Source organism: Garra rufa, chromosome 11, assembly GCF_049309525.1.
Source record: "Garra rufa chromosome 11, GarRuf1.0, whole genome shotgun sequence".
Taxonomy (NCBI): domain Eukaryota; kingdom Metazoa; phylum Chordata; class Actinopteri; order Cypriniformes; family Cyprinidae; genus Garra; species Garra rufa.
The window spans coordinates 36,667,419-36,689,056 of record NC_133371.1 but is presented as its reverse complement, the minus strand read 5'-3'; the positions used below and the strand labels follow the sequence as shown (position 1 = coordinate 36,689,056).

Below are 21,638 nucleotides of genomic sequence, written 5' to 3'. Positions count from 1 at the left end.
GCAGCCCTCTCACGCTTGCTTCAGACATGGCGACGCAGATGGCGGTAAATTCAGGTATTAATTTATATATCCTATATTTTAAACATACTTCATATTTTTAAGATATGGAGTAATGACGAATGCACTAGCTATGCAAACTAACGTAATTTATTAGATTTAAATGACAAATACTTAGTTAGCTCTCCACGTTATCTTCAATAGTACATATGACTAAAGTGTAGCTATGCGTCACACACTACATTCATTATTATCTATCCACAATAGTACTATTATTAATATTGTTTTATAGGAAATGGTGCGGTAAGATCATCGTTTCTGTGTGACCAAACAGAGCAGTTTATTTAAAACATTAATTTGTCTTACAACTAGCTCATGAAGACGGTCTCTAGTTGTAAATAAAGTTAGTAGATTGCTAAGATAATGTCTCAATTAAGTCTAAAATGTGTATTTAAGCATGATGTTTAATGTGGTTTTGTTATGTAGTGACTTAAATATGAGTTGTTTTTGCGGCATGAAATCTATTTTGTATTCTTTTTCACTTCCAGTCATCAATGGACTGGCCATTGTAGTTAATGGTTCCCAGTGAATGTTAATATTCATGCTTCAAATGTGTCTTTTGACAGCCTCCTGTGTTAGTGATTTTGCAATAATCTTTACTTTTACGTCAAATCAACTCAAAAGAGTTGCACTAAGGCATTTTGTGACCATTTGACCATTACTTTCCCATAGGGTTTGCATTTGAGTCACGATTTTGGCAATTCTTAGATGTAAACAACAGCATTGATTGCATGGTTAATATACTAATATGAAAACATAGGAAAAAAACATAGAGAAGGACTTAGTAAGCAGGAAAGGGTGCAATATTTTGACAAAACTATAGTTTATAAAGAGGTAAACTATAGGAGGTAAAGATGCATACAAGCAGTAATAAAATGGAAATTATAAGAACAAACATGAATGTTTTCAAGATGCTTGTCCTGGGAATCCTGGTGCAGTTTGCCCAACCACAAACGCCTTTTGTTCCTCCAAACAGTTTTTTACACTCTTCTCCTTCATTTGTTATAACTTTTGGCAGTCTATAGTACTCCTTTTTTTTTTTTTGGTCCGACCGATTAGTACAGCCCAAAACATGACAATAATTTACCATTTTCAGCAGCAGTAATCAACAGAATATGTGAGTTTTGCTTCAGTGGCATTGTTTACATTCAGTGGCATGTATACAGAAAGAATTGATTTCATAATTTTTTTGTGACATTGTGAATCTGTTTGCAGGAGCCAGTCTGTGGGGCCCGCTGAAGGAGCTCTGGGAAGCCGTGGAGGGGGCCATATGGAGACGACAGCCAGAGAGTGTTCATCTCTTAGATCTGCAGTTGAAGAAACACAAACCCTCCTTCCTCACCCTCTTCAAAAACCCAGTAGGTTTCACTTTCTATAGATTCTATATAGACTGTAATTGTATTGTAATTATGTTTGGTTAAAATGTTTTAGAGCTAAAAATGCATTCTTTCTTTCTTTTGCAAAACAGATGAAGAGTGCAGAACAGAGAGAGAAGGTTCGGAAAGCCAGCACAGAAGGCATTGCTATTCAGGGTCAGCAAGGAGTACGACTACTACCTGAGCAGCTTATCTCAGAAGCCTTCATCCTTAGTGACCTTTTTGATTTGGGAGAACTAGCTGCCCTTGAGTTGCTGTTGGCAGGTACACACACTGAACATACACGTTCAGTACTGCTGAAATGCACATTGCTCATATGTGACCCTGGACCACAAAACCAGCCTTAAGTAATTTTAATAAATGCTGAATAAGCTGAATAATTAAGCATTCTATTGATGTATGGTTTGTTAGGATAGGACAATATTTGGCCCGAGATACAATTATTTGAAAATCTGAGGGTGCAAAAAAAATAAAAATATTGAGAAAATCTCCTTTAAAGTTGTCCAAATGAAGTTCTTAGCAATGCATATTACTAATCAAAAATTAAGTTTTGATATATTTACGGTAGAAAATTTACAAAATATCTTTATGGAACATGATCTTTACTTAATATCTTAATGATTTTTTGGCAGAAAATAAAAATTTATAATTTTGTCCCATACAGTGTATTTTTTGGCTATTACTACAAATATACCCGTGCTACTTAAGACTGGTTTTGTGGTCCAGGGTCAAATATTGTAAAACTGCAGTAAATTTCAATGCAATAATGTGGTCTTCATGTGTATTTCTTTTTAGGAGAGCACCAGCAGCCACATTTCCCCGGTCTGACTCGAGGCCTGGTAGCTGTGCTCCTTTACTGGGATGGCAAACGCTGTGTGGCAAACTCCCTTCGCTCGCTTATCCAGTCCAGACACGGGAAGACTTTCACGCTTGACCTAAGGTTTCTTGGTTTTCTTTCATGCAACAAGATCTAGCTCATTCTCCCGTGCTTGTCCCGTACTTCCTTTATCCAAGAGGTTGACAGGCTATTGATTGCTCTCTTCAAGAACTCCCAGGATAATGGAAATTTAAACCTAGAAGCTATTTTACAGATCATATGAAATCTAAATAGCAGCCAGATTTAGCCACTTGTTTGCTGCCACCTTTTCAAGACATGTAAAACGTTAAAATGATGTAAAAACATGTAAAAGGTTAAAATTGTGTTTTCTTCCTATATAGTCCTGAATTGGTAAATCTCACTACACGGTTCACGGATGAGCTGATGGCTCAGGGTTTGACCAAACAAATCCTGAACTTGATCTCCGATATCAACATGACTCGTGAATTTGAGAGGCTTCAGAAAGAGCGTGGCCTTGGCAATGAGAAACACAGGAAAGAGGTGAAGCATCCTATTTAATTTTATGCTAAATACATATGCAAATTATGTAAATGGTCAATTTGTAATAACTGTTATTCATACGGTACAGGTATCTGACCTCATCAAAGAGTGCCGACAGTCACTGGCTGAGTGTTTGTTTGCATGGACATGCCAGTCACCTCTAAGCAAAGAGGACACGCTGACCCTCATCGGTCACTTGGAGACGGTGACAGCCGAAGCTGATGGCTCATTGGACAACGTTAACCTTGCTTTAGTCATGGCATTGCTTTATTGCCTGGATGTTAGTTTTCTGGAGCAAGGAACAGAGGATAGAGAAGGTATTCATGCTTGCGTAGCTATAAATGCTTTATTATTATCCACACTTAGGTTGTTTATTTCCTAGTAGAGTAGTAAATGTTTTCACAAACACATTTTTATGCTTTTTATTTTTAGACTTGCTCCAGGCCTTGCCTCTACTGACGGAGAAGCAGTATGTGGCAGCAGTACACAGTCGGCTGGTGGAGGGTCAGGGCTGGAAGCTTCCAGGACTACAGGCATTGGTGCAGCTAGCCTGGGCTCTGTCTCTAAGGGCCCTGTCACAACTTCCACAGGGCGCAGGTATCAACACACCTTTCATAATTTAGGCTATTGTTAATTTAAAAATCCATTTTACTTCAGCTCTCATGATCTCTCATGATACATCATAGGCAGGGTTGCCAGGTTTTCACAACAAAACCCGCCTAATTGCTACTCAAAGCTAGCCCAATCACATTTCGGTGCGGGGTCCAGTAAAAAGCATGATCCAGGGGGGTAAAATACACGTTTTTAACCTGGGTTTCCCTGGTTAAAGTCACATTCCAGGGGCTAAATATCAGGTTATTGGGGTTGCTTCAACCTGTAGACATGAAAAACAACCAGTGGCAACAGTATTAAAATATCCCAATTCCACGGGAAAATCGTGGACTTGGCAACACTGATCATAGGTACTGTAACTTTGCATGATCTCTACATGTGACCATGGACCACAAAACCAGTCATAAGGGTAATTTTTTTTAAATTGAGATTCATAAATCATCTGAAAGCTGAATAAACAAGCTTTCCATTGATGTATGGTTTGTTATATCTTCAAAATATTTTCATGGAACATGATCTTTACATAATATCCTAATGATTTTTGGCATAAAAGAAAAATCGCTAACTTTGACCCATACAATGTATAGTTGGCTATTGCAACAAATATACTTCTGCTACTTAAGACTGGTTTTGTGGTCCAGGGTCACATATATGATCTGTATTTACAAAAGTACATGCAAATAGTAGTTAAACCCCAAAAATGCATAAAAACTTTTTAAATGTGTAAATGGTCACTTTATGACTTTATAGATTAATATACTCTCTCCTACTTTTGTTAATTTTCTTTTCAGCTCTAGTGGAGTTCACCGAGGCAGATGAGGCTCTGGCGGACCAGGCACTGTTGGGAGGTGTCTTCCTCTTCCTGACAGAGGGCATCCTAGGAAGTGATGGCTTCAGCCAAGAAGAATTCTACACCCGCCGAATGCATTCCCTTATTACTGATTTCCTGGCTCTCATGCCAATGAAGGTGCGAGGAGAAATGATTTTTTCAGGATTCTTTGATGAGTAGAAAGTTCTAAAACAGCATTTATTTGTGACAATTTAAATGACTTTACTCTCACTTATGATCGATTCAATACATCCTTTTAGTAAAAGTGATAATTTTAAATATGAGTAAGTGCTAATGAGTGCATATGAAGATAAGTGAAGAGTGTTATTTGCAGGTGAAGCAGTTGCGTAACCGTGCTGATGAAGATGCTCGACTGATCCACATGGCTCTGCAGATGGGCAGCGAGCCGCCATCATCTCTGCGCAAGGACCTGGACCACCTCATGATACTTGTGAGCTTTCCTTTACATTGATCACGTACTACATACATAGAAAATTATTCATCATTGCATTTCACTGTAAATCCAGGAAATGGCTTGCATCTTCACATATTGCTTCTAAAATGTAATTCATTCTATTTTAATTGGCTCTGCACTGAAAAATTCTGTTACTCTGTAGCACTTTTGAACTATTGTAATTAATGCTGAAAAATGCTGTTTTTTGTTTCAGATTGGAGAGTTTTACAGTAAAGATCCATTTGAACTTGAGCTGGCTTTGGAGTTCTGGTGTCCATCAGAGTCTCTTCAGCACACATCCCTCACTGGATCATTTCTGGGAGTACCTCTCCAAAGACCCCCTCACAAACAGGTGCGAGAAGCAATCTCATTCTTGCTAAATTGTAATTAACTATGTGAGCTGGTAAATGAAACATTATCCACCGTGTATTATGCATCACCACTGCTTTGAATAAAGTGTCTAATTTCAGTATCTATTTGTGTATGTTACCTCAGGTGGTTCTCTCTAAGTTTGTGCGTCAAATGGGTGATCTGCTTCCTGCCACTCTCTACATCCCTTACTTGCGCATGCTGAAAGGACTTGCTAATGGTCCCCAATGTTCCCACTACTGCTTTAGTCTGCTTAAAACCAACGGAGCTCCACATGGTAACTACACCCTCAGATGTTAAAAGAGAATGGTGTGATATGAGTGCTGTGGTAAAGCATTGTAAGAGTTGTGTGCGCTACCATATAAGTTTGTTTTGATGGCTGTTTCAGGAGAGAACCGGCAGGCTGGATTATCAGGCAGTGTTGTGTCATGGGAGCATTTTTTCCACTCTCTCATGCTGTACCACGAGAACCTGCGACGAGATGTGCCCAGTGCCGACAGCACGCAGTACCGCCACACACCCATCAGAGGCATCACTCAGAGAGAGCTGGAAGGTCTCACTGCGTTCCTCCAGCTGCTTACCACTATCATCACCTGGGTATTAGCACACATACATCACAATATAATGGCCAGTTAAAAGGATAGTTCACCCAAAAATGAAAATTCTGTGATTAATTACTCTCCCTTATGATGTTACAAACTTGTAAGACCTTGTAAGACCCTGTTTATCTTCAGAACCCAAATTAACATAATTTTGATGAAATCCAAAGGCTTCCTGACACTGCATGGACAGCAGTGTTATTACCACATTTAAGATCTAGAAAGGACATTGATAAAATAGTCCATATTACATCAGTGGTTCAACCATAATTTCATGACGCTACGAGAATACGTTTGGTGTGCAGAGAAAACAAAAATAATCCCTTTATTTAACATTTTTGGTTAATATACCTTTAATTGAACAGGATGAGTAAAAATTGTGACTAAACATCATTTGTAGCATACCTCTCTTTCTGAAGCTGTCAAAATCTAAAACTTTAGTTTATGAAAATTACATATTTTGAATGTATAAATAAATGATTGGCCCATTTCACTTTCATTTCAAAGCAACAAAAACATTGACATTGAAATATTCCAAAATGAATCAACACTGAATCAGATTAAATATGGATCAGAACTTGTGAATCAAGTCATCTAGCAGATGAAATTGCTCTTGGTAATTGGTATATTAGTGTTCTTATTATTGTTCTTCTTATTTTTCAGAGTGAGAATGCGCGTCTGGCTCTTTGTGAACACCCTCAATGGACGCCTGTGGTGGTGATGCTGGGATTGCTGCAGTGCAGCGTTCAGCCCGTGCTGAAAGCTCAAGTCTTGCATGCTCTTGCTGCCTTTGGCAAATCTCCTGAGATCGCTGCGTCCCTCTGGCAATCACTGGAGTACACACAGGTAGAACTTCATTCTGTAATGCCAAACTGAGCTACAGTAGAAGAATACATTTTTAAATTTAGTTAGCTGTATTAACTTCAGCAGGAAATGGTGTGATTTTCCAACTTCAGTGCCTTTTTCAATTGGGTTGACTTTATTATTATATTGATCATTATGGTTTTCCCTTTCAGATCCTGCAAACAGTGAAAGCCCCTGGACAGAGACAGGCTGCTGGGATTGAGGTTGCTATTTTTTGTAATATTACATATACAGTTGAGGTTATACATTTACATCTGCAAAATGTTAATTATTTTGCTAAAATTAGAGGGATCATACAAAATGCACGTTATTTTTTATTAAGGACTGGCCTGAATAAGATATTTTAAATAAATACATTTACATATAGTCCATAAGAGAAAAAAAATGTTTTCAATTACCCTGTTCAGAAGTTTGTTCTGAACAGTTAAACTGCCCACTGTTTCACACTGAGGACAATTGGGGGACTATTAACAAAGGTTCAAACGCTCACTGATGCTCCAGAAGGAACAATTATGCCTTAAGAGCTGGGGGTGAAAACTTTTTGAATTACACCACGACCTTTGTGATTTGATAATAATGGCACTAAGCCATATCATGCTTTCGGTTCTATTTTCACTAATTTTGTAGCCCCACTGAGTATGTATTTGTGCTTTTATTGTGCCACTAATTTAATTTTCCTCTAACAGGTGGAGCTGAATGAGATCGAATCAAGCTGTGAGGAGTATCCTCTCACAAGGGCCTTTTGTCATCTGATCAGTACTCTGGTGGAGAGTGCACTTCCAGTGAATCTTGGAGCAGGACTACGTGCGCCAGGCTTTCAGCCTTATCTTGACTTCCTACGTGACTCTGTGTTTCTAGCCTTCCCCACACGTGCCTACCGACGGCCAGCAGAAAAGGTTTGATGCAGCCTGTTAGACATTGCATATCTCTTATCTCAATCTCACTTGCATTTATGATCTTGTATCTTTATTGACTGTTTAAATTTAACTCTCTGTAGTGGGAGGTAGCTGAAGCAGTGCTAGAAGTTTTTCACAAACTTCTGCGAGAATATGAGCCACAGCCAGCAGATTTCCTGCAAGAAATGGTGGAACTTCAGGGAGAGCAAGTGCCAGCCCATAAGCCCCCGGGGCACAGCCTGATGTTCCACCTGCTGAATGACTCGCCAACGCTTTCTCTCTGCCTCAGCCTGCTGGAAGAGGGCGCTCGCCAGCTAGACACCTACGCCCTCTTTCCCGGTCAGTATAAGAGACCTTATTTTTTGTATATCTGGATATGGATCAGTTTGTGTGTATTTTTTCACTACATTATGCTGGTGCTGTTGTTGCAGGTAAGAAGCAGTTGGAGTCTGCCGTGCTACACTGTCTGCGTTTGTTAGAGCTGGCTTTACAGAAGGAGGTGACATTTATGGATTTGCTGAGAGAAAGTCAGACATCACTGCTTGTCTCTCCTGTGGAGCAGCTTCTGCAAGGCGTCAGCGCTCAGAGCAGACGGGCTGATCACATCACCAACATTGCCAGGTGTGCTTCCTTACATACATACATTTGTAGTCAAAAGTTTACATACAGCTTGCAGAATCTGCAAAGGATCATACAAAATTCATTTTTTTTTATTTAGTATGAACCTGAATAAGATATTTCACACAGCAGATGTTAAATATAGTCCACAAGAGAAAATAATGGTTGAATTTAGTCAGCATTTTTGTGTATTTGAACCCTTTCCAAGAATGGCTGTATGATTTTGAGATTTATCTTTTCACAATGAGGACAAATGAGGGACTCATGCAACTATTACAGAAGGTTTAAAAGCTCACTGGTGCTTCAGAAGGAAACACAATGCAAGAAGAGCCAGGGGTAAATATTTACCTTATTTTGTCTTCTGGGAAACATGTATGTATCTTCTGTAGCTTCTGAAGGGCAATTCTAAATTTTAAAAAATATGATATTAAGGCAAAATAAGAAAAATGTGCACTTCTTCATTCTGTTCAAAAGTTTACACCCCTGGCTCTGAATGCATAATTTTTCCTTCTGGTGCATCAATGAGTGTTTGAACCTTCTGTCATAGTTGCAGTGTAAAAAGATGGATTTCAAAATCATACAGTCAATGTTGGAAAGGGTTCAAATACACACAAATGGTAAAAAACCAAAGACTCTGTGGAACCTAAACATTTTTTTTGACAAACAAATGACTCATGAACATTGAACAACTATCATTAAACAAAAAAAAGCTGTGGATCATTCAGGTAACAACACGGTATTAACAATCAGTGTATATAAACTTTTGAACGGTCATTTTTTTTAAATGCAACTATTAATTTCTCTTGTGGACTATATGTAAACATCTTTTATGTGAAATCTCTTATTCAGGTCAGTCATCATTTTGTATGATCCCTCTTATTTTGGTATAGCGTTTTGCAGATATATCTGGCATATATTGCTCCCAGAAAATCATGTCAGAAATGCTTTAATGTGTGTCTGATTCAGCAATACATGGGCTGATTTTGCTTGTTCTGGCCTTTATAGGTACCTGTACCACAGCAGCTCAAACCCTGATGCTGCTTTCCAGAGTGCTAAGATTCTCCGCCGTATTGCACGCTACCCAAACATTCAGGCTAGACTGGTTGGAGACTTCACTCATGATCAGGTAAGAAACCTCAAATAGTCCATAGGTGATAAAATGGATTATAATTGCTATTATATTATAACAGAACTGTTTTATAATGAGCAGGCTGTGAGTGAGAAGTTGATGGCTGGATTTGTGGAGTGTCTGGACAGTGAGGAAGCTCAAGAATTGGTGGCTACAGACGGTGAGTCCTTAACCAGAAAATGGCCATTTATCATCTTATCAAGCAGCATCTAAAAACCTTTTTTCTTGGTTCAGACTCAGACCCTGAGAAACGTGTTGCTAGAATTCGTCATGAAACCAAAATCCACATCCTGAACCTTCTGATCACCTCTCTGGAGCTAAAAGGCCCCAATCTGGGCTTGTATCTGCTGGGCTATGAAGTGAAAAAGCCAGTTTCCTCTACTAACCTGCAGGACCCAGGTAAGATCTCAAGTGACTCAAAATCAAATTTAGGACTCTTATGTTTACCATGCTATGCTTGAAACAGTTTGATCTTGTGGCTACCTCAATAAGGTGTTCTTGGCTGTCCACGGAGCTGCCTTCATGCGATCCTTAGTCTGCTCCAGAGGGGTAGTGAGTGGCGCTCTGGACCTGTGCTCACCAAACAGGCTCCTCAACTAGCTGAACTGTGCTACCAGGTACACACAGTTTAAATGATTTACATTTAGACATTGTGTTGCCTTTTATGTCACATTGAAGTGTGTATTTTGTCTGTGTGTGTTTGTCCCAGGTGATCTATCAGCTGTGTGCCTGTCCTGACACATCTGGACCCACCATGCGATACCTCAGGACCAGTCAGGACTTCCTGTTTTCTCATCTGCAGCACCTGCCTTTCATTCTACCAGGTATGCTGCCTGTCTGCATTTTTGAGTTTGGCAGACTAGTGTGTCAACATCTAGTGTGATGTTATGGCAAATCAGCGTATTAGAATGTTTTCTGACAGATCATGTGACACTGAAGGCTCAGCTTTGCATCACAAGAAGATTCAGATTTGCCATCACAAGAATAAACTACATTTTAAAATATATCCCTCTGATTGATTCCATTTTTATGTCCCACAGAGAATGAAATTGCTGCTCTGTCTCAGATGTCCTGGCTGATGAAAACCGCAGCCATTGAGCTCAGAGTGACTTCACTTAACCGTCAGCGCTCTCACACACAGAGACTGCTCAACCTTCTCCTGGATGACCAGCCACACACTTTACATGCCGGTAATACACACACCCAGAGTTCCTCTCGATGATCAGCCAGCCACATTGAAGTAAACGCAATTGTATCTGTCTTATAGCAGATGGAGAGACGGGCATGGAGGAGGAGAGTAGATCAGTCAGTGGTTTCCTGCATTTTGGCACCGTCTCCAAAGGTAAGAGAATGCCTGGTTACATTGCAGTTTGTTCTGACCCTTTAGAAATGTGGGAGCCTTGATTTTGAGTGCAATTAGTTAAAGTTGATCATAAAAATTGTGAACCTGGAAAATGTGAAAAAGGTCAACCTAGTAACTGTTTTGGTAAAGGTTTCACTGCAAGCCACTCAGATTTCTCTCCTCCTGTGACAAAAAGGCTATCTTATTATAGATTTATTGCCCCCTAATCTGCACATTTCCACTCATGGTGTCACCATTCTGTTTTTACAAGCGACAACGGTCTTTCAGTCCTAACGCCATGGCGAAAGTTCTTTCTTTGGCTGCACAAACGAGCACAGAACACTATTTAGAGTCCCAGCCTCCGAGGAGACAAGGGAGCAGTGGAATTATTGATTTATTTACTGTACATTACGCTGGTGCCACACAGATCTAATAGAAATGTGATTTCTTTCCCAGCTGTTTACCTTCACAGACATAACTGCTTTTGTAACTTGTGTGTTTTTAACATAAGCTTGTGTATTTGACAGTTCAAGTGCAATAAGACATGAAATAGAACTTAATTCAGTACTCGTATGCCACATGACAGCCGCTTTCTGTGCATATGCTTTGGAGGTGTGCGCTTTGAAAATGTTGTATCATAAATATTTCAGAATTTTAAACTAAAATGGCTTTAAAATGCATGGTTTCAATGTGATAGACATAATAATCAAAACCAAACATGTTTTTAGCAAAGTATTTAAGGTATAAGCTGTAAAGGCACAGCTCTATTCTGGAAAACGGGGTGGGGAGCAGCAGCTCATTTGCATTTAAAGAGATGTGCACGAAAACAGCATCTTTCTGTTTTCAGCCAAAATAGGCATTTGCAAAATGATATAATGAATGGGGTATTTTGAGCTCAAACTTCACAGACATATTCCAGGGACACCTTAGACTTGTATTACATATTGTAAGAAGGTGCATAATAGGTCACCTTTAATCATCCATTGTTCTTTCAGTACGCAGAAGGCTGCTGAGTGTTTTGGATGCCATAGACTTCAGTCAGGAGGCACCAGAGCTTCTGCAGCTAGATTTCTTTGAGCGTGCTCAGATTGAGCAGGTCATCACAAACTGTGAACATGTCAATGACCAGGGACACACGGTCTGCAATGTCAAGGTATGTGTATCTCCTGAATGCATTAGACCTTATGTTGTCAAGGACATACAAAATAATATTTTCATTGATTCATCTTGTTTTTAGTTGCTCCATCGAGTTTTACTTGCAGAGATCAATGCACTGCAGGGCATGGCAGCCATTGGACAAAGACCACTGCTGTTGGAGGTGAGTGTGTCTCTGAGTATGTGACATACAGTCAAACCAAAATTTATTCAGACACCTTCAACATTGCTCACATTATCAGTGTATCCGCTATAGTTTAGATAATGGTAATAAAATGTGACAAGAACTCCGTCAGAACAGTGTCAGAACAAATTGATCTTGATAATGTCAGATAACTTTGATAGAAAGGTATGTGATGAATTAGTTGAATAGCTGTCAGCTGTTAAATTTAAGTACATAATTAGATGATACCAATTAAGGTGCTTCATTTTGTTCAGTCCATGGTGTAAAAAAGTTGCATTAGCAATTAAAGAAAAAACACTTAAAAACATGGTCAGGTCAAAGTGTCTAATTTTTAGTCCCAAATTTTTATCAATTTTACTGGTAGTCCACTCTATTTAGAATTTTTTGGGTATAATATGTCACAGTTTACTTTATTTTGCTATCCTCACTTACATAAATTAACTATAGTGCCCTGCATCCACTAGTAAAAATGATATCTGGTGTCTGAATAATTTTTGGTTTAAATGTATGCTAATATACAAAAATGAGTTTCCTGGTACTGACTGTTTTTCTGTTGGTATCAGGAGGTGAACTCAATCCTGCAGCAGGTGGTGGAGAGGAACCGCGTGCGGCGTAGTCTCAGTGCCAAGCGTCACGCTCTGCAGAGCTGGAGGAGTCTGGTGGAGACCATCCTCACAGCCTGTCCTTCAGAGCTCATCCCAGCCGACCAGCGCCAGCTTATCATTAGAGACCTGCTGTTGGATCTGCATGACAAGGTAGGAAACCTAATTACAATGAGGGACTTAAAAACAAGGATCAGCAATTTGACTTTTTTCTCTCTTTTCTTTAGGTGTTATCAGAAGATGCTGCTGGTGAATTGATGCCAATTGTAGCCGGGGCAGTCTTCACATTAACAGCACACCTCAGCCAATCAGTGCTGTCTGAGCAGCAGGGGGTGGGACCTGAGGGTGGATCTGGATCAGGATTTGCTTCAATCGCTAACTCCGCCCTTCACCTCATCCTGAGGAAGCTACTGGATTTTATCTTATGCACAGGTTAGAAGGGTTGCATTTTCACGGTTGACTAATCAGCTAAGCTGGGTAAATGAATTCCACTATGTTAGAGGTTAAATGGTTGAACTACTTGTTTTACTCTCTGGTATTTGTTTACATGAAGGTGGAGGTTTCCAACGTCTGCGGGCTCACCTTTATGGCTCTCTGCTCTACTACCTGCAAATTGCCCAGAAACCTGATGAGCCAGAGACACTGCAGACAGGTATACACAGATAAAGCAAGGGCAAATAAATATATATGTGACCCTGGACCACAAAACCAGTCTGAAGTAGCACAGGTATATTTGTAGCAATAGCCAACAATACATTGTATGGGTCAAAATGATTGCTTTTTCTTTTATGCCAAAAATCATTAGGATATTGGAGATCATGTTTCATTAATATATTTTGTAAATTTCCTACTGTAAATATATCAAAATGTAATTTTTGATTAGTAATATGCATTGCATACTTTATCATTGGGGCTACTTTAAAGGTAATTTTCTCAATATTTTGATTGGTTTGCACCCTCAGATTCCAGATTTTTTTTTTTTTTTAAATGGTTGTATCTCGGCCAAATATCATATTCTAACAAACCACACATCAATGGAAAGCTTATTTATTCAGCTTTCAGATGATGTATAAATCTCAATTTCAAAAAATGGACCCTTATGACTGGTTTTGTGGTCCAGGGTCATGTTTATATATCTCTATCTGTCCAGGTGTATAGTAATACTTGACTAATTTAAGTTTATCTAATAAAATTTTGGATACCAATTTTTTTTGGAACGTGTGATGATGCTTTAGTATTCCTTTATGAATAAAACATTAAAAATAATAATAATAATAATAATATAATTAATTCAAAATAAAATTATTTTCTTGCAATATAAGTCTTTGCTATAACTTTTTATCAATTTAACACATCCTTAGTGAATAAGTATTAATTTATTAAAAAAAATAAAAATAAAACTTTACTGACCACAAACTTTCAAAAGGTAATTTATATTGTTACAAAATATTTCTATTTAGATAAATGCTGTTCTTTTTAACTTTTTATTTATATAAAAAAAAAAATACCACTGTTTTCAACATTGATAATCAGTATATTAGAATGATTTCTGAAGGATCATGTGACACTGAAGACTGGAGTAATATTACTGAATATTCAGCTTTGCATCACAGGAATAAATGACATTTTGAAAAAAATATTAAAGGTTGTATCAGCGAACAAACAGTGTTCCAACCAATCAGCGTCAGGGGTTTGGTGTTGTGGACTTTCCTACTGGTGCAGGGATGTGAGGGAGGCGGAGCGAAAGTCCACAACACCAAACCCCTGACGCTGATTGGTTGGAACACTGTTTATTTATGTGTGGAAAGGTTGGTAGTGCCGATTGTTTTTTTTGGCTTATCTCGGACCCTAGGCTGACCAGAGAGACGCGTTTTTTTCACAGACAATTTATGGGGCAGGCAGCGAGCGGATCGTGAAGGAAGGTCAGCTGAAATTGACACTTTATGTTTTAGGCTAGAAATCGCTGATACAACCTTTAACATAGAAAACTATGAAAACATTTTACATTGAAATAATATTTCACAATATTACTGTTTGTTTTTTGAAAAATACTAAAAACTTGACAGCAGTGTATACTAATATATAAAAATAATATATAAAAATATTATAATGCTGAATTTACAGGTTCCTCCATGTGGGAGCGTTTGACTGCCCCTGAAGATTGTTTCTCCAAGCTGCAGAGAGAGAATCTGGCTATCATCGAGAGCTACGGCACTGCACTCATGGAGGTGGTGTGCAGAGATGCTTGTGACGGCCATGAGATTGGCAGGGTAAGAGCAAACAAGCCACCTTACTGAGTTATTGAGAAATGAGAGACCTCTAAATGCCTACTGAGCTAAGGACATCATCTCTTTTTCAGATGCTGGCTCTGGCCGTGTTGGACCGGGTGTTGTCTATAGACAGACAATCCCAGTGGCTGGTGTACCTGTGTAACAGCGGCTACCTGCGTGTGCTGGTTGAGAGCTTGAGACAGGATGACGTCGCTTTGCAAACTTTGCTCACACCTCAGCCTCCATTGCTCAAACCACTGTACATCTACGAGTCCAAAATGGCCCTTCTGACCCGTGTGGCTAAGACAGCACAGGGTGCAATGGAGCTCCTGCGTTGTGGGCTGGTTGGTCAGCTTGTGGAGTGTCAGGTGTTTCACATGCTCCCGCAGAATGACGCACTCAGGTTTGTACTCCATAATACAGAGAATAAAATGACATGACAGTGAAAGACATTTGTCTATATCTTATCTATACTTATCTCTGCATCTCTTTTTCAGAGTGTTTGGGCAGAGAGATCCCTCAGGGTTTATTCCCAGTCCTCTAGAGCGATACAGGCAGATCCTGCTGCCAACTCTCAGACTGATGCAAGTCATCTTGACCTCCACCACCACACAGCACCAGCAGGGGGCGGCACAGGTACTTAAACATCGTTGAAATGCTTTCTCTAAAACAGGTTGAATACGAATTTACATATCTCTGCTATATACTAAACAAGTTTAGCTAGTTAGTGCTACATCTTACTGCATACTTAAAGGAAAATTCTGTCATTATACTCACCCCTATTTCGTTCCAAACCCTTAAGACTTTTGTTCATCTTCAGAACACAAATGAAGATATTTTTGATGAAATACGAGAGCTTTCTACATAGATAGCAACGCAACTGACACGTTCAAGGCCCAGAAAGGTAGTAAGGATGTCAGTAAAATAGTCCGTGACATCAGTGGTCCAACGGTAATTTTATAAAGCTAAGAAAATTTTTTCATGCAAAGAAAAAAAAAACCCTTTATTTAACAATTCCTTGAACTTGTCAGTTGCGTTGTTGTCTATGCAGGGTCAGAAAGCTCTCAGATTTCGTAAAAAATATCTTTTTTTTTTCGAAGATGAACATAGATTTTATGGATTTGGAACAATATGAGGGTGAGTAATTAATGATAGAATTTTTGGGTTTTATTTTATATTATATTTAATTTTAAGTATGGCAGTATTTAGACACAGGTAAATAAGTTTATTTACACTATTGTTTAGAAGTTTTAGGTTCGGCAAGATTTTTATGTTCTTAAAAGAAGTGTCTTGTGCTGATTTAAAGCTGCATTTATTTTTAAAAAATAAATTGATATTTTTATTTTATATATTTTAAATGTAATTTATTTCAGACTTTCTGTCCAATATTTTTTAATGTATTTTTTTAAAATAAAATACTTAATAAAAAAAACAATAAAATACAATAAATTAGAAAAATGAAAGTTTAATTGAAAAATCAACTAAAACTAATTTAATTCTTCCATGTTTTGAAATAATAGTATTTTATTATGTTGAACTATATTATCGTACTATATATAAATTTGTCTAAATAAAAAAATATTTTTATGGCTGCCCTTGATTTAAAGATTTTTCTGATCAACTAGTAGCCATTCATTATAATGATTAGTCAACTATTAGTCACATTTAATAAACCATGTAAATCATAATAATGAGCCTTTAATTGTCTACATAGCCTAATAAACGCTCAAGAGCACACTTGAAAAGCTTGTCACAGCACACTGGCAGATATAATAATTATGAATGTTTCAGGGGAAAACAGCGAGGAGACTGCACTAATGTTTAATAATTTATTCATAAACTAGAGATGAACACAAATAAACGTAGAGTCTTTACAGGTTCGAAAGATGTATTACTTTTATCTGTACGACCAAAAATGACAGAGTATTTTAAGACCAAGTGACCGCACTGGCCTGGCGCCTCCATCTGTCATGCAGTGAGGGTGCTACTATTCAGCTTCCACACTCTGCACTGACACTTCAATAGCATAACATTAGATTGGGCGGCCATATGAAGTTGCTACTTCATATATTAGAATAAAAGCCATATTTGAGCTTGATGAATGATAGGTGAGCATATGGATGTCTTGTCCGATGTACTATTAACTATCTGCCATTAACAATCTGTCCGTCATGGCCTGCCAACGGTCAACCAAGCCTCTTCTCGTCGACTAACAGTTAGTTGACTATTAGAGGCTAACCCTATTTATTTTAGACATAAATGTACAGTTGATGTGAAGTAACCTGTGTGTGTTGATTTGTAGGTGCTGCAGTGGCTCATCGTTCACTCTGACGTCATTCAGTCCATCCTGCATGGTCAGGATATGAGTATGGGTGCTCTACAGGAGCTCTCTCTCCTTACTGCCATCATCAGCAAGACCGCACTGCCAGGTACAGACACACCACAGCTGCTCAAATCCTCTGTACACTGATGGATGACTAATACTGTGCATCTTCATTTTTGTGTTTCAGGAGCCCTTGAGATCGGACAGGAAATCAACAGTGCTGCCCTAATGGAGTTACAGGGACACATTGGCAGATTACAGGTAAATTATATATATAAAAAAAGTCTTTAAAAGAAGAAATTGATGGGTTACATGACTATAAATGGTTAAATAAAAGACAGTTAAAGCATGTTAAAGTATGAAGTTTACAAAATGAGTGATGTTTCTTCTGTTGTCCTTCAGCGTCAGTCGTTGTCTCTGCTGGTGCGGCTAGTGGGAACCGATCGTGCTCGCTACCTGAAGCAGATTGAGGAGACTGTCTCACCAGGCGACCTTGCAGAAAAGAGAGAGGAAATGGAGGTTGCCATGCAACAGGTGTTACTATCTTTAGCCGAAAAACACTACACCACTTTTAAAATCTGAACTGATTTTAAAACACTAGGCATCACACAGTTGCCAGCTTTGTAAACTGTTAGAGAGATAAACTGGCCATTGATAAACTTTTAGTTCTGGACACCACAATCTCTAAGAAATATTGTGCCTCAGTGTTACGAGATGCGTGACAAATGCAATAATGTTTTTTTTTTTTTTTTTTTTTTTATTAGAATTGAAGCTTAAACCATAAATGCTATTCCTTGAGAGAAAAAATTGGTACATAAAATAAGTACAATTTTGAAATATTTTTACTATTTAAAATCTGTTTTCTATTTGAATATATTTTAAAAGGGAAATATATTCTTTTGATCAAAGCTGCATTTTCAGCATCATGACTCCAGTCTTCAATTGTTGCATGATCCTTCAGAAATCATTCTAATATGCTGTATATAATATATATTTTTTATTATTAACAATATTTGAAACAGTTGAGTACCTTTTTTTTAATAGAAAGATCGAAAGATCAGCATTTATCTGAAATAATAAGCTTTTGTAACATTATACACTGCACATTCAAAAGCTTGGAGACAGTATATATATATATATATATTTTTATTTATTTTTTTTGACAAAGAAATCATAGAAATTAATACTTTTTAGCAAGGATGCTTTAAATTGATCAAAAAAAAATATATATATACTGAAAATTTAGTCACCAATTTGTCATTTTCATTTTCCTTTTTAGTTTAACTTGAGGTACTGAAATAACTGAAACTGAAATAAAAAGTAGTAAGAACTGTATTATGCATATAAAAAAAACTATAATTTACCTTCAAATTAAAATGTATATAAATAAAAAAAATGCACAAATAAATATAAAAAATAAAAATCTATATCAAAAATAAAATAATTATATATAAATAATGCTAAAATAACACCGTTTTACTGTAGCCTGAATTATGAAACATGTTTCATCTTCTCTGACTGGATGGAAAAAGGTTAAAAAGTCTAAAAATCAAAATCAAAGTCTGTATCCATTGAAACTGTTTTTGGGAAGATCTCTCCAGTTTGACAGCCCAACATCTATAGACAGGCATTGATTTTTAGCCAACTACTGTCAACTCCATTAGACTGCAAGTCAGGGAAAAATTGGGGTAAAAAATTGGTTTATTTTAGCCTTGTTTCACTGATATATGTATCATGTGCTTTCTCAGATTTGTGCCAATATTATGGAATACTGCCAGACGCTACTGCTGCAGAGCTCAGCTGAAGCCCAGTTCACTCTCTGCCTGTTCAGTCCATCAGCAAGTGAACCAGCAGGTCATTCTTTATGATTGTCTAGCGCCTGTCTATGTTGAGAAAACACCGTCTGGCTTTTGTAACCTAACTCTTTACGTGATCATGTTGTATCAGATGTGGCTGTTCCCTCCGCACGGGTGCCCAGTCTGGGATTGGTTCTCCTTCTGCTGAAGAACGGCGCCACTGACTTCTTCCGATATCATGACAGCCACAGACAGAGCCTGAACAAGCTAGAGCGAGTAGAGCAGCTTCCCCCTGAGGAACTGAAGGAGGTATATCTGCAAACACAGAGAACATTAGTGAGGCCTAAAATGTACTTGTTTGATTCAAATGTTTACATTTATCATGTATAATGTCGTCTTGTGTGCAAAGCTGTGCCAGGGTCTGGTGTCTGGTTCTGGTGGAGTGGAAAAGATCTCATCAGTGCAGAGAAACGTCCTTGCCAAGCGCAGACTCGTCCAGCTGGTCAACAACCGAGCCAAGCTTCTTGCCCTCTGCTCCTGTATCCTTACACAGAGATTGCTTGAGACATCAAGAAATCATCCCGTTTGCTTTTCAAAATAGTTTTTTTGACAATTACAATCTGTATTTCTTGACATTTCTCTGAAGATATCATTGAGACATGCCTGTTTGTGATTTGGCGCCACCTAGAGTTCTACTTGCTGTACTGCACTCCCACTGACCCCAAAGACTCACTTCTACCAGGTTACAGAGGTCAGCCGTCTCTCAATCTAGTCTTCTTTAAAGCTTAAAGGCTTGTTTTTAACTGTATGAGACACTCATTTGTTGCTTTCTGTCTAGATCCTAGTGGCAGCAGAGGTTTAAGCGTGTCAAGAGTGAGCAAGCAAGATCTTGAACAGGTACATTGCAGAAGTGTTTCTCTTTTTTCTCTTTGCATTGCTTCATGTAGGGCCCTATGTGTTTCATGATGCTTAAAAAGGGGACAGAAATTAGTGAATAATGCTGAATGTCATGGAATTTGCCAAATTCTGGATGAATAAATCAAAAGTAGGCCAGTACACTTAAATCAAAATCCGAATTGTACTAGGGTCTGTGAATATTAAGCATCTTTGTTTGAATGAATGGTGCATACCTGTGCCACTTCAATATATGAGTACATGAACACATACACATACGTATCGTATACAAACAGAAACTTAAAGGTCTTTACAACCTTTCAAAATAAAAGCAAAAAAGAAACTGTGGCAGACGACGACTACTACTACTACTACTACTAAATTATTTTATAATTTTATATATATATTTTGGGTCAATGTTGTTGTTTCTTTTTTTTTTTTTATAAAATCAACTAATTAGACATGCTTTTGATTATTGAAATTTGATGAAACAAATAAAATGGAATCCAGAAAATTAATGGAAAACACTGAATTTGAGAAAAAATAATTTCATAGGGCCTTAAAATATTATTTGTTAAGCTTTTAATAAATTGCTTCATGATTTCATCAGCAAATGCTTCTTGACTTTTTTAACATTAAGTTTTATTTTTTTTAAATGGAAAAAGTTTTTCTCCTATGTCATTTTTTATTTTGCTTACCGTTTTGGGTCAATGTTGTTTTTTTAGACATTTTTTCAGCAAGAATGCTTTACATCAATCAAATGTTGAAGTGAAGACATTTATACAAAAGATTTTTGTACAAAAAATTTGTACAAAAGATTTCTCTTTTTATAAATGGTTCATCAGAATGTTCATTTTATCATTGTATTTATTTAAAAAATCCAGAAAAAAATTAGCAGCACAACTCTTTCCAGAACTGATAATGAGAAAAACATATACTGTATGTGATCCTGGACCACAAAACCAGTCATAACGGTCAGTTGTATTCAAAATCTATCTGAAAGCTGAATAAATATTGTTAGCTTAGGATAGGACAATATTTGGCCAAGATGCAACTACTTTAAAAATCTGGAATCTGAGGGTGCCAGAAAAATCGAAATATTGAGAAAATTAAAAGTTGTCCAAATGAAGTTCTTAGCAATGCATATTACTAATCAAGAAATGAGTTTTGATATATTTACGGTCAAAAATTTACAAAATATCTTCATGGAACGTGATCTTTACTTGACATCCTAATGATTTTTGTCATAAAATAAAAATGTATAATTTTGACCCATACAATGTATTGTTGGCTATTGCTACAAATATACCTGTGCTACTTAAGGCTGGTTTTGTGGTCCAGGGTCACGTATGAGATTGATTTTTGAAGGATCATGTGACACTAAAGACTGGAGTAATGGAGTAAAATTCAGCTTTGTTATAGGAATAAAGTACATTTTTAAAACGCATTCTATTAGAAAAAAAAAATTTAGACTTATTTCAAAAACATCAAAAAAAGTTGTTTTTGACACTTCTCTGTGTGTTTAGTTGCAGAGTGACGTGGCGAACAGCTTCAATGAGCCATTACAGAGGAAGCTGCTGGAGGCGGAGGGTCTATATAGCAAAACCCGCTCCCGTCACACCTTCATCCAGGCCCTGACGCGGAGAATCCGAGGCCTAGTGCATCACGCCAAAGGCTGAACTCACATACATGTATATTCCCTCAAATAGTGCAAAAAACATTACTCTTTCGAATTAGGTGGCAAATAATTGCTTTTTGCCGTTTTGATTACTATCAACCAACACATTACATTTTCTTGCTCTGAAGCTCTTTGTATTGGATATCTGCTTTTTTTCTAATGTGGTAAATAAATGGATTTCTAAACACAGTTTGGTTGTTTCTGTAATTTCTT

At 37.7% G+C, this 21,638-nt stretch overlaps 1 protein-coding gene across 1 annotated transcript; it reads left to right on the top strand.

Annotated features, from left to right (window-relative positions):
• Positions 1-21,614, top strand: nup205 (nucleoporin 205). The gene is made up of 41 exons (XM_073850071.1): positions 1-54; positions 1,273-1,415; positions 1,526-1,697; positions 2,229-2,373; positions 2,652-2,811; positions 2,900-3,128; positions 3,244-3,408; positions 4,215-4,390; positions 4,587-4,703; positions 4,921-5,058; positions 5,202-5,352; positions 5,464-5,672; positions 6,338-6,520; positions 6,691-6,741; positions 7,225-7,434; positions 7,536-7,773; positions 7,866-8,055; positions 9,058-9,178; positions 9,263-9,341; positions 9,416-9,580; positions 9,674-9,798; positions 9,891-10,005; positions 10,222-10,371; positions 10,449-10,523; positions 11,519-11,676; positions 11,761-11,841; positions 12,426-12,617; positions 12,692-12,896; positions 13,018-13,116; positions 14,589-14,734; positions 14,824-15,137; positions 15,232-15,370; positions 17,037-17,163; positions 17,245-17,318; positions 17,460-17,591; positions 18,806-18,911; positions 19,005-19,162; positions 19,263-19,392; positions 19,500-19,604; positions 19,692-19,750; positions 21,274-21,614. The coding sequence occupies exons 1-41, from the start codon at positions 27-29 to the stop codon at positions 21,424-21,426; spliced, it is 5,913 nt and encodes a 1,970-aa protein (XP_073706172.1). The 5' UTR covers positions 1-26; the 3' UTR covers positions 21,427-21,614.
• Positions 21,615-21,638: the final 24 nt, after the last annotated feature.